Below are 18751 nucleotides of genomic sequence, written 5' to 3'. Positions count from 1 at the left end.
TGTTTATATGATAGGAATGTAGGGGAAATAATGAACATAATCTAGACATGATCATCATCTTAGTATTGTGACATTGGCTCCCTAGTCTCTTCCTTATGAACATGTTGTGGAGGTCCGCAAGAAGAATCTCTCATCAGCGATATCAACGTATTACAAGAAACCCCTGCTATTACACCAAGGACACATGCAGTGGCTGTTCGATCATGAGGGACGGCGCTATCTTGATTTCTTTGGCGGGATTGTGACTGTTAGTGTTGGACATTGTCACCCGTATGTATCCTATGCATATTGCTCATACATGCTGGGGGTTACCTATTGGGCCAATAATCATAAAATCAGCTTATATCAAGAGTATTCTTACTGATTGTACAGCGATGCAAAATAAGTTGGCGTTATATAAACCGTGCTTTTATGATATCTTTCACATATATACTGAATGGCTAAGTATGTGGACATTTGAACTTCACATTGATGATCACAATCTGTGGGGGAACCTCGCAGCATGTGTACCATTTACCTGCAGTGCCCCCACAGGAGAAATTAAGCATTACTGGGCTCTAAAAAAAATAAATGTACTGCCCATTTAATGCTTAAATGTGCCGGGTCCTTCATTACAGCTACTACTTCACAGTAAGGCAGGAAGCATCCCGTTTTTCCATCAAGTCCACTTTCCTTTACCTATACGTACCTATGTATATATATATATACATATATATACATATATACAGCACACAAGAAATTGGCAACAGCACACTGTGAATAATAATGCCACATAAGCCACTAAATATAAATAAATATGCATTACTGCTAAATCTACTTACAATAGGGAGGTTCTTAGCGCACATTTTGATCAAATTGTGTGAGCCCACCTGCCACGACAAGGCGACCTCTATGAGGTGGGAACCTACGCTGCACATACACCCAGAACTGGGACTAAGCCTACATATATATCTGGGGATGGTAGGAACCAGCATCAAACTAATTAAAATCACCCAGGGCAGAATGGGAGGAGTGCAAGAACAAAAATGGAAGCAGTCACTAACCACACATATATGGATCACTTAAACAACACATAAGTTTGAACAGAACATTCCAACAAAATGAAACCAAACGTGTATACAGGTGCAAGAACACCTGTGACTGCAAATTTATACAGCACACAAGAAAATGGCGACAGCACCCTGCGATCACCAATGTCACCTAAACCGCTCAATATAAATAAATATGCATTACTGCTAAATCTACTTACAATAGGGAGGTTCTTAGTGCACATTTGATCATTTCGATTTGATACGTCACAGTAAGGCAGGAAGCATGCTGTTTTTCCATCAGGTCCTCTTTCCTTTACCTATACCTATGTGTGTGTATATATATATACATATACATATATATAGTATTAAAAAAATAGGCAGCACTCCGCAGTAAATGTGAAAAAATGGGTACTTTTATTGCAACTTTATATACTTGGATTGTATCACATGTTATTTGCTTGAGAAAGGCTCTAGAGGACAGAGCTGAAACGTTGCACAGGGGGCAATAAAAGTACCCATTTTTTTCCCATTTACTGCGGAGTGCTGCCTATTTTTTGAATACTACGTAATTTGGAACGTGGTCTGTTCCTGAGGAATTGTACCCACTGTTTGCCGCTGCTGCTGGATCCATTCGTTTGTCTATCTATATATATATAAAGCATATAAAAAAGAAGAGAACATGGGATCTCAATAGTCACAGAGCTCTGTACTCTTGCACGGTGCCAACCAGGCGTATCAAGGATGGAAAAACTGGGGGTAAGGGACTAATCCTGGTTTAAGAAGGCACTCGGCTCAATTGGACTAAAAATATTAATTTATTCGTTTAGCTAAAATATATAATCTTGCATGACTGATAGACAAACAGACAAGTAAACAAACATCACAAGCCCGGCCGGGTAAATATAAATATTTCACCAAGTATGACAAACAATTTGCTCATAATGCCGAGAAAAGGGAGGGAGAGAGCGGGTTTGTTCGCCTCATGCGACTGTATATATGTCATAATAAACACTATAGTATAATACAGCATGGTAACATAGACGAAAATCAGTACTACAAACTAACCACAGTGTCATAGACCAAGAGAAGAGTAGTGGTTTAAATAATGATTATTAATTCCAAACAGCTCCTGCACATGATTGTAGTAACTCATGCAAATACCACTAGGCTGCACAGATGTAGTTTACAAGTAATGACAATCAAGGAACAAATTCGCCCATCAGGTAAGTATGTAAGGTGATCTACTTATCCAGAGGTTAAATATGCAGCAGCCAGGCAGGCAATCCCAGACAGTCTGAGTCTATCGTTCCTCTTTTAGTTCGAGACCACAGTTCAGGGAACTTCCTTCCTAGTGTCAAAAGTAGGTGACGGCAGTACACCCACACCTTCACTACGTTCGTCAGTCAGGGATTTCCGATTTGCAGAGGAGTCCCACACAATCAGAGTAGTTGAATTATCAAAGCTGAGCATGTGCATATAACACAAGCGCTCGATATCGTCGACTAGCCGAAATATGTCGATCCTATACCTTGACTTCGGGTATCGTCCACACAGGTCTTTGGCGGATATGTGCAGCTGTAGCCAGTAGCTCAAAATCTCAGTTAAGTCCACGCTACATGAAGAAGTCACGGAAGTGACGAAACGCGTCAGCGTGTCATGTGACGTCACATACCGGAACCTGCTGTTTTGGTCCGGAGACTGAAACACATGCTCGGCATGCAGTGCGGACTTAAATGAGATTTTCAGCTACTGGCTACAGCTGCACATACCCGCCAAAGACCTGTGCGGACAATACCCGAAGTCATGGTAGAGGAACGACATATTTCGGCTAGTCGCCGATATCGAGCGCTTGTGTTATATGCACATGCTCAGCTTTGATAATTCAACTACTCAGATTAGTTTGTAGTACTGATTTTCATCTATGTTACGATGCTGTATTATACTATAGTGTTTATTATGATATTGTAATGACGGGGGTGGGGAGACAGACAAGTGAGCCCTAATCTACCCGCCACTCAGTCCCTGCCTACTTGCAACGACCCGCCCTAGGCGACGGGGTACAACTGGGCGACGGTCCCTACGCTCAATAAGTGCACGACAGACAAACAGACAAGGGTACACAGAGCTAGGGGAGAAAGGGGCAGTTGCCCACGGCAACACCGTGAGCAACAAGAGAAGTGAACAAGCCGAGTCAAACCAGGAGAGTACGAGGTGCCAAACGCAGAGCAGGAGAGTAGTGAACAAGCCGAGTCAAACTAGGAGTGTACGAGGTACCAACCGCAGAGCAGGAGAGTAGTGAACAAGCCGAGTCAAACTAGGAGTGTACGAGATACCAACCGCAGAGCAGGAGAGTAGTGAACAAGCCGGGGTCAATATGAAGCAAGGACAATGGTACAAGAAGCTGCAGCAGGGCCAGGAAACCAAACGAGAAGAATCACAAGCAAAGGAGGAACAGGAAAGGCAGGTATAAATAGACAGAGGGCGGGAGCTAGCTCCGTCTGGCCAGGCTGTGATAGGTTCTCCCACTCCTAAGCCTGCCACCCTGAGTGGTGGAAGATGGAGTCAGTCTCACAGACATAGAAGCAGGTGCAGACTGATTATCTATGGGCGTTAACCCCGAAGCTGTGCCTGGCAGATCCTTTACAGACATATATACAGTCGCATGAGGTGAACTAACCCGCTCTCTCCCTCCCTTTTCTCGGCATTATGAGCAAATTGTTTGTCATACTTGGTGAAATATTTATATTTACCCGGCCGGGCTTGTGATGTTTGTTTACTTGTCTGTTTGTCTATCAGTCATGCAAGATTATATATCTTAGCTAAACTAATACATTTATATTTTTAGTCCAATTGAGTGTGTATATATATATATATATATATATATATATATATATATATATATATATATATATATTCCCCTTCTCAAGGTAGATACCCGACTCCAATCTGGAGGTGGCCTTATTGACATATATTCATATAGAAAAGGTCAATACAAAAAACCCTATATGGCCCTAGGGACATCCTTTTGGTGTGGAGGAAAGGTAGCTATATCATTAATATAGGAAAGGATTATTTACAGTCAGGATAGTAAAACTATTAACCCCATTATGATTGCTGTGTGGGGTCAGGAAGGAAGTTTTAGCAAAATTAGCTTCTTGGTCTTACTCTCTTTGCTATTAGGGGGCATAAACCTGTGCAGGACTCCCCTCCCCAGAGGAACAGCTTTGTTAGCAAAAAGAGTGGGGTATTGGCCCATGGATTATTAAAAGGGGTGTGGAGAGCAAAATAAACAAGGATAAGCCCTTGTGTGCTGATGTTCATGATGAGCATGGCCATTTTGATGTTTGCTACAGGGCCCCCTCTTTTCTATTTTGCCATTGGTGCTTTGTTTGATATATTTCTGTGTTTACTCTCAATGCAGGAAGGTAACAGAAGCAGCAAAGAAGCAGCTTAGTCGTCTCTGGCACACAACCAACATTTACCTCCATTCTCCACTCTATGAATATGCGGAGAAACTGACCAGTCGGCTGCCAGGAAAACTGAAGGTAGCGTGGTACTTGCAGCTAATACTGTCAATATCTGTTCTCAACACACACTATGTGTAAGGTAACTCAGGGGCCCCAACTTTCGGAGTCTCCTGCTCTTTTCCTGGTCCTTGTAAACATCATACTTAGGGTATGTTCACACGCCCTATTTACGGACGTAATTTGGGCGTTTTACGCCTCAAATTACGTCCAAAAATACGGCTCCAAACCGCCGGCAAACATCTGCTCATTGAAATCAATGGGGTTACGATGTTCTGTGCACACCGGCTATTTTTTTACGCGCCGCTGTCAAAAGACGGCGCGTAAAAAGACGCCCGCGTCAAAGAAGTGCATGTCACTTCTTGAGACGTAATTGGAGCCGTTTTTCGTTGGCTCCATTGAAAAACAGCCGTAATTGCCGCCGCGAAAAACGCGAGTACGAGCAATTACGTCTGAAATTCAGGAGCTGTTTCTCCTGAAAACAGCTCCGTAATTTCAGCCGTAATGGATGTGGACGTGTGAACATACCCTTAGGGTTATATTTAAAAAAAAATAATTATAGAAAGAAAGAACGAACGACTTGAGAGAAAGATAGATATGAGAAGAAAGATAAGAAAGATGGATAAATATGAGAAGAAAGAAAAAGAAAGATGGATATATATGAGAAGAAAGATAGATGGATGGATGAATGGATGGATAGATGGATAGAAGAATGAAATGAAGAAAGACAAATAGATATGAGAGGAAAGAAAGAAAGAAAGAAAGAAAGAAAGAAAGAAAGAAAGAAAGAAAGAAAGAAAGAAAGAAAGAAAGAAAGAAAGAAAGAAAGAAAGAAAGAAAGAAAGAAAGAAAGAAAGAAAAAAAATCAGTGTGATTAAAAAACATGAATCTGTATGTTTATAACATTTCTTGAAACCTTCTCATTCCAGGTCCTCTACCTCACCAACAGTGGATCAGAGGCGAATGACCTTGCGTTGTATATGGCAAGACTGTACACCGGCAACTATGATATCATCAGTTTAAGGTAAGTTATGTACCTAGTAAAATTCTACACTAACAATATACTGGAGCTGTACTTATACAGTGCATTTACAGAATCCTGCATGTAGTACTATAACTAGACCCATCATCCTTCTCAGTACACACAGAGCACATAACCTCCACTTATTGTCTATACTCTGCACCCCCTCCCCGCACACACACCTACATGTATGTGTTGTTTGAAGCTGCATCATTTCTGCATTGTGCTTTATAGTGGAAGGGACCTATAACAAGTTGGTGTGGTATGGAGAGGAAGTCTCTTGTATAGCAGTTAGAACTTCAGTATATGTCCTAATATCCACCATACTATCCATGACCAGCTCTTCAGTCCGCATGACAGCTACCAAAACTTATTTTGGCTAAGGAAACAAATCTGTGTCTTATCATTCTACAGAAGTGGATACCATGGTGCCAGTCCTTATGCCCTGGGGGTGACAGCTCTCTCCGCTTATAAACCTGGAGTGGCCAATGGTTTGGGGTGTCTTACGGTAAAGTTTATGTATAAAATCTTCCTTCTCAGCTCACAAATGTTCTTGCACAAGATAGATTTTTATAGTGAAAATAACATATACTGGATTCTACCAGTTGTTTACATCTTAAAAGATCATGCCTGTTAAAGAGATTGTGTCATCAAAAAATGATTAAAAGCAATTTTTATGTTAAACATATCATTTTAAATGTTTGGTGATTACAATGACTGGTAACACCTATATATAAATAACACAGGATCCACCATTCATAATAGACTGACCCTTCCTGTTCTGTAGAGATCACTTCTCAGCAGTCATCTTATTATCATCAAAGGCAGGATTAAAATGACAGGTAACACCTGTTATGGAATCATTGTTTGAGCACTTTCCAGGGTGGAAGTTTATGTAATTGCTATGTGAGCAATTCCCCAAAGGCTGCTGGAGACTGTCAGGAATGAGCGTGCAAGTAAATCCGCAACGCAACCCCAAATCCGTCACAACTCTGATAAACAGAGACTAAGGCTACTCTATGGTTTTCGCCAGAGCCCACCGCAAGGCAGGTTGGATTTGGCTGCATAGAACCCAGATTGCTTTAACGGAATTCGGTGTTGGATAAGAGGTGCAGTGCAGGCAGAACCAGAACAGATAAGAAGACAGCCAGAGGGTAAACAGAATGTCCAAATAACAAAGCTAGGAGAAGTCAGGAACAGCAGAGGTCAGAACCAGCTGGGAAAAGAAAGTCCAAATCAGTAAGCAAAGGGTAATCCAGAGACAAGCCGAGGTCCAGTTCTAAAAAGTCCAAATAGTCAAATGTACAGGGTATAGTCAGAAGCTTGATCAAACACGTGCAGCAAGGAAAAATCACAAGCAAACAAAACAGAACCAACCCAGCTTTAAATGCTCCGCCCTTCAATCAGATGGGAAGAAAGACAGAGAAGTGAACAACTAAAACCAGAACCGCCCAGAAGCTCGACTAGTAGTCATGGTAATCTTAAAGGGACCGGCGTTTCCTAACAGTACCCCCTTGCTACGAGGGGCTACCAGACCCTTAAACCTCGGTATAGGTTTCAAAGGAGACTTCAAATGAACGACTTTAACTAAAAGGCTAGCATGTACTGAATAGGCAGGAAGTGCACCAAGTACTGGAGAGTACCCCTGACCCTTCTGGAATCCACAATCCTCGGAACCTCAAACTCCATATCTCCTTCTACCTGAACTGGAGGAGGCGGTTTCTTGAGTGGAATAGATGGTGGGAAAAAAAATTAAGGGGAGATATGTAAAAAACGTCATGAATTTTAAAAGACAGAGGAAGAGCCAGACGAAAAGACACAGGGTTAATAGCTTCAACAATTTCATATTGACCAATAAACGTAGGAGCAAATTTACGAGACGGTACTTTGAGTCACAGATTTTTTGCAGAAAGCCACACCTTTTGATCCACACTAAACACAGGACCCACCGTACGTTTCTTGTCAGCATTTTTCTTTTGAATAACTTGGGAGTTCTTCAGGTTCAATTTAACCTGAGCCAAAATTGTGCACAGTTTATTTTATTCAACTTCCACCTCAGGGTTATCACTAGAAGAGGCGGAAAATTAACCAAAACGAGGATGAAAACCATAATGACAGAAAAACGGCGAGGTATCAAGAGAAACATGATGATGATTATTTATAGCAAATTGAATATACAGTTATATAATCAATATGGGCTTAAAGTGCAGACTCTCAGCTTTAATTTGAGGGTATTCACATCCTAATTTGAGGAAGGGTTTAGGAATTACAGCCTTTTTAATATGTAGCTGCCTCTTTTTCAAGGGACCAAAAGTAATTGGACAAAGCTACTTAATGGACTGCATGGGCTATTTCCTCATTAATCCATCATCAATTAAGCAGGTAAAAGGTCTGAAGTTGATTCCAGTTGTGGCATTTGCATTTGGAAGCCGTTGCTGTGAACCCACAACATGAGGTCAATGGAGCTCTCAATGCAAGTGAAACAGACCATCACAGGCTGAAAAAATGAAGAAATCCATCAGGGAGAGAGAGCACAAATGTTAGGAGTGGCCAAATCAACAGTTTAGTGCATTCTTGAAAAAACAAGAGCGCGCTGGCGATCTCGTGAACTCCAAAAGGCCTGAACGTCCACGGAAGACAACAGTGGTGGATGATCGCAGAATCCTTTCCATGGTGAAGAAAAACCCCATCACAACATCTACCCAAGTGAAGAACACTCTCCAGGAAGTAGGTGTATCAGTATCTAAGTCTACCATAAAGAGAAGACTTCATGAGAGCAAATACAAAGCAGGGGTCACCACAAGGTGCAGACCATTAATCAGCCTCAAAAATAGAAAGGCCAGATTAGACTTTGCCAAACAACATGTAAAGAAGCCGCCCAGTTCTGGAACAGCATGAAACTAAGATCAACCTGTACCAGAATGATGGGAGGAAGAAAGTATGGAGAAGGCTTGGAACGGCTCATGATCCAAAGCACACCACATCTTCTGTAAAACATGGTGGCGGCAGTGTGATGGCATGGTGGGGGCAGTGTGATGGCATGGTGGGGGCAGTGTGATGGCATGGGCATGCATGGTGGCTAAAGGCACTGGGTCACTAGTGTTTACTGATGATGCGACTGAAGACAGAAGCAGCCGGATGAATTCCGAAGTGTTCAGGGATTTACTTTCTGCTCCGATTCAGCCAAATGCAGGAAGGTTGATTGGACGTCGCTTCAGATGGACAATGACCCAAAACATACTGCGAAAGCCACCCAGGAGTTTAAGGCAAAGAAGTGGAATATTCTGCAATGGCCGAGTCAATCACCAGATCACAACACGATCGAGCTGCATTTCACTTACTTAAGACGAAACTGAAGGCAGAAAGACCCACAAACAAGCGACAACTGAAGACGCTGCAGTAAAGGCCGGGCAAAACACCACAAAGGAGGAAACCCAGCGTGTGGTGATGTCCATGGGTTCCAGACTTCAGGCCGTCATTGCCTGCAAAGGATTCACTACAAAGTATTTTTAAAAAAACCATTTTATTTCTGGTAATGTTCATTTGTCCAATTACTTTTGAGCCCCTGAAATGAGGCTGTGTAGAAAAATGGTGGCAATTCCTAAACGAATCACAGGATATTTTTGTTTAACCCCTTGAATGAAAGTCTACACTTCAATTGTATCTCAGTTGTTTTGTTTCAAATCCATTGTGGTGGCAGCAGAGCCCAAATCATGAAGATTGTGTCACTGTCCAAATAATTCTGGACCTAACTGTATATATATGACAGAGGATCCACCATTGACAATAGGTGATGGACACAGCTCCCTTCTTTCTCCCCCTGTATATTGACCTCTGCACAGGTCACAGAGCATGCCCACTACACTGTGCTATAAAAGTCAATGGGTTAGCTCCAGACTATGGTCCATGTGGCGGCTGTAAAGCATATCTCCAAATGCTGTTAACAGCAGCTCAGGCAAGATGGCTGCCCCCATAACCATGTACAGAAAATAGAATAAATAAAATCTACAATCAAATAATAAAAACAGATTAGAACAAAGATTGTGTCATTCTCTGGTTTTAATTAGGAAAAATTTATATAGGTGATACATAAATATATAGTACCATATACCAGCCCATGTAAACACCATTACAGCTCTTATAGGGGTTGTCATCTAGTTTTTTTCCTAACTCCTGATTGACAAATCCTCTACAAATCAATGTTCCCTTTATATTGGAAATTTGCAGGGATCTGAGCTCACAGACTTAAACCAAATATATCTTCTATGACATGTGATAAGGTGGTTTTAGGTGGTGTTCCCCTTTAAGTGTAATGTACTGGAGTGAACTACCCATGGAGTAATACCTAGATCAATACCTAGTAGTATTTATTTACCCCCCCCCCTGCGGTAAGAGGGAAGAGATTACGCACAGCTATAGTGTAAATTATAATAAATGTATTTTAAACTACTTTTCTCCACCCTTGGGGTTGTAGTCATTGATCTGCTGATACACTCTGGTAACATCTCATGATTCTTTATTACAGCCTGAGGCCTGATTTACACGAGTGTGTGCGTTTTGCGCACGCAAAAAACGCGCCGTTTTGCGTGCGCAAAAGGCACTTAACAGCTGCGTGTGTCATCAGTGTATGATGCGCGGCTGCGTGATTTTCGCGCAGCCACCATCATTATGACACTCCGTTTGGATGTTTGTAAACAGAAAAGCACGTGGTGCTTTTCTGTTTACATTCAGAGTTGGACAGCTGTTGCGCGAATCACGCAGTTCGCACGGAAGTGCTTCCGTGCGACCTGCGTGGTTTTCACGCACCCATTGACTTCAATGGGTGCGTAATGCGCGAAAAACGGCAAAATATAGAACGTCGTGAGTTTTACGCTGCGCAAAACTAAAGCACTGTCTGCACTTCCCCATAGACTAATATAGGTGCGTACGACACGCGTAAAAATCACGCGCGTATATTACGCTCGTGTAAATTATGCCTGAGGGTCAATATTTCTGTGACTCCTATGTGTCTGTATTTTTCCACATCTCAGCTGGGTTTTATTATTGCTGTTTTTTTTGTTACATACATCTATTATTATTTGATTGATTTCTTATTCCCATTGACTTAAATGCCTGTCATAACGGAGGGTGTGGTTTTTACATGTGGTACCACAATTCTGCCATTAAATAGGAACAATTCTAGGAACATTTAAAACCATAGAAATTGCCAGGCAGTACTGCCATTTATTTTTTTGTGGCATGCTAATAGCAGTGCATTTGTGGCATTTGTGCCTGGCACTGTGGAGACATTGGTGGCTAGCACCCTAGAGACATTGATGGCTGGCACTCTGGAGACATTGGTGCCCGACACTCTGGGGACATTGGTGGCTGGCACTCTGGGGACATTGGTGGCTGGCACTCTGGAGACATTGGTGGCTGGTACTCAGAATATTGGTGGCTGGCACTCTGCATACAAGAAATTGATGGCTGGCACTCTGGAGACATTTGTCACCGGCAATCTGGGGATATTAGTCCCTGGCGCTCTGGAGACATTAATGGCTGGCACTCTGGGGACATTGGTGGCTGGCACTCTGGGGACATTGGTGGCTGGCACTCTGGGGACATTGGTGGCTGGCACTCTGGGGACATTGGTGGCTAGCACAGCTGAGACTTAGGCACTTATGGGGACATCTGACGTAGAGGCACATAAAGTGATAGCATATCGCTAAGATATGCCATTACTTTCTGATCGGTGGGGTCTGACTGCCGGGACCCCCGACTAATCCTGACTATGGAGGGGGTCATTATATGCTATCACTTTATGAGATGGGAAAACCCCTTTGGTACATGCAAGAGCCATGTCACTTTCGAGAGGATATCTGTTTCCTCCCACACCCCAGAAACCGATAGATTATGAATTCCAATAAATCATCGTTGTAAGTGTATATACATGCCAGAGATATTGAAAGTAGATAGTAAGCCCTACTGAGGACAGGGACTGTATACAGGACTGGGGACTATTGTGATATTTTATAATTGGAGGATAAATTACTGGTATGGTTTTGGGTTTTTTTGCTATAATTTTTTTTTAATGTCTCCTTCCCAGACAATGTGTCCTGATGTTTTTCGAGGCATATGGGGAGGAAGTCATTGCAGAGATTCCCCTGTTCAGACCACAAGGACCTGCTCCTGTTCTCCTGGTAGGAACCATTTCCTTCATAGAAGAGATGGTGTTTAGATGCATGACTTTCAGATGGAAAGTCCATTTTTTTGCAGTATGTTATTTTGCTCTACAATTGGTCTAAACTTTTCAGGAGACCGAACTGATGACAGATTGATATCATTTTGGTCTTCTATTTAAGAGCATCTCTCGCTCTGGAGGACTCAGCACGTCTATACATTACACATAGAGTACATTCATTTCAATGAGCACCATGTAAAGTTTCTTTTCCCCTGTGGTGGCGCTGCATGAGATTTGAACACTTACTGCCAGGTTCTCCCACCGATTACAGTTGATTGGGTGATCACCTTATTGTCAGAGGGACCCTTTTAACAAAAGGGGATGATCCAAAATGGACAATACCTCTTCCCATGTGTCAATGAGACATGTTATCAGTGCGGGCCTGTGAGCTAAACCCCCCACCCACTAGTAGCTAAAATTAATAGAACTTTATTGCACCATCAGCTTCATTCACATACAGAGTGAAGTGAAGCCGATGAATTCTGAAACGGCACAGCACTCACTAGACCACCACAATCCCTTTATAGCGTTCAGTGGGGGTCTCATCTCACAGACCCCCATTATAACATCATCTAATATAACAATGAATCAAGTGCCTAAAATAGAAACAATAGCAAGTGCATAAAAGTATTCTTAATCTACTAGTATTTGGATGAGTATGACAACTACATGACAATGTGGCCACTAGGTGTCACTGTTCCATTGATCATTATCACTACTCTGTTTCTACAGATTCCTGTGAAGCTAAAGACAGATATATTGAACAGTTAAAGGAAACCCTGGAAACTAGTGCTGCAAAGAGGATAGCTGGATTCATTGCTGAACCTATCATGGTAAAAAATGACAAATATTGTCAGATTCTATTCAGATACAGAAATGCTGGAACTGATATTTAATAAGACCAGTCATCTGTCACGTACCTGTAGTAGCTGGTGTGCATCCACCGAGTTGCTATGGACTTGGCCTGGGCTAAACCTAAGAGCGGAGTCTGAGGAAATCCCCGGTGTACACCCTTTAACCCCTGTATAGGGCTCTGGACTTCACTGCAAGGAATTCCCAGGTTGTCACCCCAGGAGTGGCAGTCGCTGACTAGGCAGGACAGGAGATGACGAGACTCAGGACCAAGACAGCAGGCACGAAACGGTGTCAGATAAGCGAAGGTCAGGAAGGCGAGAACAGTTGTGAACCAAAAATATATAAAAAATATAATAAACCATTTTTTTGAACGAAAAAAATATTTTTATTACAATAAAACACAATACACAGTACAAAACATATACATTATAGGTATATTATAGGTAAAGCAGAGTTAGAATCGTAGCCAGTAGACGGGCAAAGGTCAGGGTAGGTAAAATATGGTGGTCAAAAACGAAATACTAGAAAGAAATATACCAGCGCACAATAGAAATGCAAAGCAACCTAACTGCTCAAGCCCAGAGCAAAGGAGGGTATCTTATTCCCTGGAAGCTGGGTGGTCTGGCGTGCATTGGCCCTTTAAGGGGGAGGGTATATCCTAATTTATCCTGGATATTTGGGTGGTTTGGCACGCATTGGCCTGTTAAGGGAGGAGGGATATAGGCATACAGTGGTTACGTCACCCATAGAACCCCACAGTAAAAAAGTATACCGTGCGATAAACTGTACGTTTTTCTTTTAGTGTATGCATCTGCATGGAATTGCTTAGTTTACTACGCTATTCCATACAGCGAAATAGAGGGCAAAATAAGGCATTCTGACGCATAGCGGCCCGGGACCCCTTAAATCTTTCCCCATTTCTCCTCATGCTTTATGTTGCCTTATAAAATAAGCCTGTGTGGCATGGAGAGGCAGCCTGTTGTATAGAAAACAGGACTTCCTGTGACCACTTCAATACATGTGGCTACATGTATTCAAATAGTGGTCACCCAGACAAGTGGTTGCTAGGCAACCTAAACTCAGACACTCTGCAGAATACACTAAGGAGAAGTCACAGGTAAAGTATGCCATGCGATTACAGATACCTTCTTACATTTGAATGGCCATTTTTGGGGCATTTTAAGCCCCACCCTCGAACCAGCCAGGAATCCTCACTATGCCTCCCAGAAATGCCCATTACATGGCATATTTGCACAAGCCCCATCCTTGATAGGGTTCACCATTTGACATAGACAGCCTGGGGCCTAAGTAAGGCCCCAAGGACTGTCCTGTTATATTGCCTGTTAGGGAATTATTATGACAGTACGGTGTAGTGCTGGTATATTATCGAAAAAAAAAGTCCCCTAATGGGATTAAAAAATGTTTTCAAAATAATTACGTAAATCCTATGATCATATTAAATAACGCCGCAAACAAAAAAAATATAATAAACACTTTTTTTTAACAATTTTTTTTTTTTTTTACAATAAAACTCAATACACAGTACAAAACATATGCATTATAAGTATCCTCATACTCGCAATAAAGTTATCCTATCTATTTAAATAATGGCGGAATGGCGGATATTATGCATTCTGTCATTGTAAAAAAAATCTTATGTCTACCAGGAAATGGAGCCAAAAAAAGTACTGCTAATCACGCAAAAAATAAGGCCTCAAATAGCTACAGATATAAAATTGAAAAAAGTATAGCTGACAGAATGCAAAGAGGTAAAAATTAAAAAATTCCCTTGGTCCTTCAGGGGTTAAGCTTTCACGACTTTATGTACCTTGCAGCATTACTATTTTCCTTTTCTTGTAGGGTGTGGGAGGAGTCATTCAGTATCCCAAAGGTTTTTTAAAAGCTGCGTATGAGCTTATACGAGAAAGAGGAGGGTTATGTATAGCGGATGAGGTAAGTCTATTTTTGTAACTGGTCACAACCAGGAAAAATTTTACCTGCTCAGACTGCATTTAACACAGGGATGCAATTTAAAGGGACCCTATGGGCTCCCCCTAGAATTCCTTCCCTTCAGTCTATGTGTAACAAGTACCCGATGTTGATCTTTTGCTCACTTCTTACTGGTTCATTAGTCTGTAGTTTATAATCATTCTGCACTTGCTGTAATAGAAATACGCTCCCTGTCCTGACTTCCTTCTGAGCTTGTATTTATACACAGCAGCCAATCTGGAGAGGCTGAGCTGCAGTGGGGAGGGACAAAGCAGCAGCCTGAACCAATGATGAGACAGGAGGTGTGTCTCAGACTACCTCACACTCCCTGTAAACACTGTAGCTAGGCTGTAGTCACACATCATAGTTCTGTCCGAATAAAGCTAAGCTAAAAACAAATAGGCAGTAAGTACTGAGGAAAATAAATAGCAGGTAATTATCACCTATAGGAACTCCCTCATATATCATTTTTAAGCTTATGACTGGATAGTCACTTTAAAAACCTTACACTATCATCAATAGTATTATCATCGATTTCCTAATATACAGTAGGTCTATTACCCACTTCTTTTTAGGCCTCATGCACAACTGTATTACTGCTCCGTTCCACTTTTGAGCCATATGGAGCTATAATACGGCATCCATAGACCTCTTTGGGGCTGTACCGTACCTCTAATGTATAAATCCGGCAGAAGAAAAATTGTGGGATTCTCCATAAGATGCTGTACGTATGGAGATATCAAGAAAGCATTAATTCTAGGAGAGAATAATCCCATAGTACAGCACCGTACTAAGCACTATATGGCGGCACACGGCGTCTATGTCCTGTTTATCTTTTGTCTCGCATACAGGTCCAGACTGGTTTTGGAAGAACAGGAAGTCATTATTGGGGATTTCAGACTCATGAGGTCATGCCTGATATTGTGACCATGGCAAAGGGGATTGGTAATGGATTTCCAATGGCTGCTGTTGTAACAACAGAAGGTAACAGTGCATTTTTCTTAACCCCTAAATGAACGCCTTTACGGAGGTGTTTAAGGGTACTTATGCTACAGCTGCCGTGTCATAAGCCAGGTATGGGTGTCCGGTGCCAGGTAGAGCGTGTGCCCGGCTGTCTAATGACAGCTAGGCTCCTGCTCTAACAACCACAATCGACTGCACTATTAATTCCGCCCAAAAAAACTGAAAGCTTACGGAACGGAGACAAACGGAAACCATTAGCAACAGAAGCATTACCATTGAAATCAATGGTAATTCAAATGGAAGTTATGGTTTCCGTTTGCCTTTCCGTTGATGGGTTCCTCCGATTGAAAGCTCAGACGAAACCCATTAACGGAAACCGAATGCTGATGTGAACACACCCTCACAAAGTGAGTCCATACAGTGCCAGCCACACATTACAAACCCAGCAATGCCAGTTGTGCTACTTGAAAATCCTTTTCTCTTTATCATGGAGGATAAATGTAAGGAGGCTCCGTAAGGGCCCCCCATTGCAGATACACTCGAGATTACAGGAAAGCATAGCGCAGCATGCGACGGTTCCATTGCATCACGGACACCCCAATGGAACCCACTAAAGTCAATGGGTTCAGTCGGCCGCCGCCGGCATCCGTGGTGCAATGGAACCGTCGCTCCTGGTTTTCCCTTGTTCTACTCCTCTGCCCAACAACGGAAACCCCAACGCAGATGTGAACAAAGCCTAGGCAACCAACAAAGGGCGCTCACTTGTAACTTCTTAGACTTGTACTGATATCTACAGCATGATCAGTGCAGGGAATAGTGAACAGAGCTGCCCTCTAATAACTCTGTTCACTGCATCAGAAGGATCTGGCTGCCTTTCAACAGTAGCGTCTTCTTGAACTTTTGGTACATAGACATTTATGTCTGTGTTCTGATGGTTGGTGACCGCAAATAAAAGCATTGCAGGCCATTTGTGGCTCCTAGGTCACAGGTTGTGCGGCCCTGATATTGTGCCTAAATAATTCCCAGAATCCAAATAATAGTCCAATATAATTATTTCCTTAATAATAATAGTGTACACCACTAAGTAATACTGGGTGGTTTTATTTTGCTCCAGGCATTCCTGTATTTCATGACCCTTTAGGAAACGGGTCCAGGATAATTGCCCAGTTTGTAAAATTCTTATCTCCATCACACCTTCCAAAATTTAAATCCTTATTTGTGAGACATTTCTAAGCCATGTCCCATTCCACCTAGAAACGCCTGCAAAACCTCGCAGGGGCGACCACTTTGGGACACATTTGCATAAGTCGCATCTTTTTTTTAGGACCGCTTTGCGCAAAAAGCATGACGGTTGGAGATATGTCTATATAGATGACGCCCTGTTCTCTAATGTCACTGGCTAACAAAATGTATTTATTTCAGAGATTGACTCCTTCTTTGCTCGTACTCTGCATTTTAACACCTTCGGCGGTAATCCCATGGCGTGTACGATCGGCTCGGCAGTTCTAGATGTAAGTTTAAAGTCTATCTCTACTGCTACGTAGTATAAACATAGCAAAGACCTTACAATCTTACTTGATCCCGCATTTTTCTTTTTTGCCTTATCAGTTTTATCCTTAAATAATTTTTTCCTAGGTTTTACCTTTTTGATTCTGTGCTGTTCGGTACCAGTCCTTCTTGTTTATAAGGTGTTGTCCACCATTATCATATCTCGTGTCATTACATAGACCTCATTAATTGCATATACAGTAGATGACAAACAAGTCTGGGGACAGAGGAGGATTGGCTGCACAGAAACAGCACCGAATCAGTAAGGTAAGTATATTACAGTCTGTTGTGAAACCGAGAGTATTTACGGTAATCACTTCTGTACATTAAGATGGTAGTCACTGAGAGGGCAGGTGAGTGGTTGCTAGGCAACCTTAACTACCACAAACTGCATAATACAGGGACACATGGAAAATCATTCCCAGTGTTCTAGATATCTTTTAGAGTCCCTTCAACAACCAGCGTAGTATAGGAACACCGGTCAGAATAAAAAAATTTGTCCATCTGTTATCTATGGGCAGCTTTCTCTCAAAGGACTGATATGGGACAAGTTGAAGATTGACTAGAGGGTTTCAGGGCTTCAGATGTCCTCCTTCCTCCCTCCCTAGGTGATCGAAGAGGATGGTCTACAAGACAACTGTATGACAATAGGAAACCATTTGTTGATGGAACTTTCCAAGCTTCGCAATAAGTTTGAAATTGTCGGAGATGTTCGTGGAAAAGGATTAATGATCGGGGTAGAGATGGTAACTGATAAGGTAAAAACTGTGGTGTAAATATCCGCGCTCGGAGCATAGCATAGAATAAGTCACCTCATGGTTTGAGAACAATCTCTAGATTATACTTGTCACTAAAGATATATATATTTTTTTTTAATAAATATGTATATAAATATATCGCAGAGATATAGAGCAAATACAGCACCAGGACTTCAATATTGATGGAGAGATGTTGGTTTATTCACCACAGAGTGAACAAAATGAGCGACGTTTCGGTTCACACCAGAACCTTTCTCAAGCCCTTGTATTACACTGCCGCAGCCCTGCTCTAACGGCAAAGATCAGAGAAACCTCTCATCTCCGCCGCTATTCCCATGAATGCTGCGATCAAAGCTGACGACAGCATTTATGGGGAAAATGAGAAGGGGGATGCCCTTTGGATCGAGGGACACACCATATGTGGGCAGACAGCCCAGGGTCCATTGAAGGACCCCAGGGCTGTCTGACCATATTTCCTGTTGTTAAGGCATACTTAGGTATGTCCTAACAACTGCCTGTATACCATCAGTATATAGATATATGCCAGTACAATAAAGTTTAAAAATAAAGTAATGTTAAATAAAAAAAGTGGATAAATTCACACATATTTTACAATAAACATAAAAATAGGTCTCAATACATAAGATGTACACATATTCGGTATTGTCGCGACTGTAATAACAAATTTATAGCGTCATTTATGTTTACGCTATTATAAAATAAAAACTGCTTTCTTTCACTTATTAATATGAGGCACGAGGTATTATGAATTCTGAACCTCCATGTGCCTCACATTAATACTAATTAACCCCATCATGTACCTCACACATTAACCCAATGTT

The 18751-nt window shown here is 41.9% G+C and overlaps 1 protein-coding gene across 1 annotated transcript in view; it reads left to right on the top strand.

The window, feature by feature from the left end:
- The window catches only part of AGXT2 (alanine--glyoxylate aminotransferase 2), a 41488-nt gene that overhangs the window by 19623 nt on the left and 3114 nt on the right, over positions 1-18751 (top strand). Inside the window, exons 3-12 of the mRNA XM_075854995.1 lie at positions 86-270; positions 4453-4576; positions 5485-5579; positions 5991-6084; positions 11662-11755; positions 12529-12629; positions 14512-14604; positions 15492-15624; positions 17026-17114; positions 17760-17909. Coding sequence (XP_075711110.1) covers positions 86-270; positions 4453-4576; positions 5485-5579; positions 5991-6084; positions 11662-11755; positions 12529-12629; positions 14512-14604; positions 15492-15624; positions 17026-17114; positions 17760-17909 — 1158 coding nt within the window. The remainder of the gene's footprint in view (positions 1-85; positions 271-4452; positions 4577-5484; positions 5580-5990; positions 6085-11661; positions 11756-12528; positions 12630-14511; positions 14605-15491; positions 15625-17025; positions 17115-17759; positions 17910-18751) is intronic.

Source organism: Rhinoderma darwinii, chromosome 1, assembly GCF_050947455.1.
Source record: "Rhinoderma darwinii isolate aRhiDar2 chromosome 1, aRhiDar2.hap1, whole genome shotgun sequence".
Lineage (NCBI taxonomy): Eukaryota > Metazoa > Chordata > Amphibia > Anura > Rhinodermatidae > Rhinoderma > Rhinoderma darwinii.
This window is presented reverse-complemented; position numbering and strand designations above follow the sequence as displayed.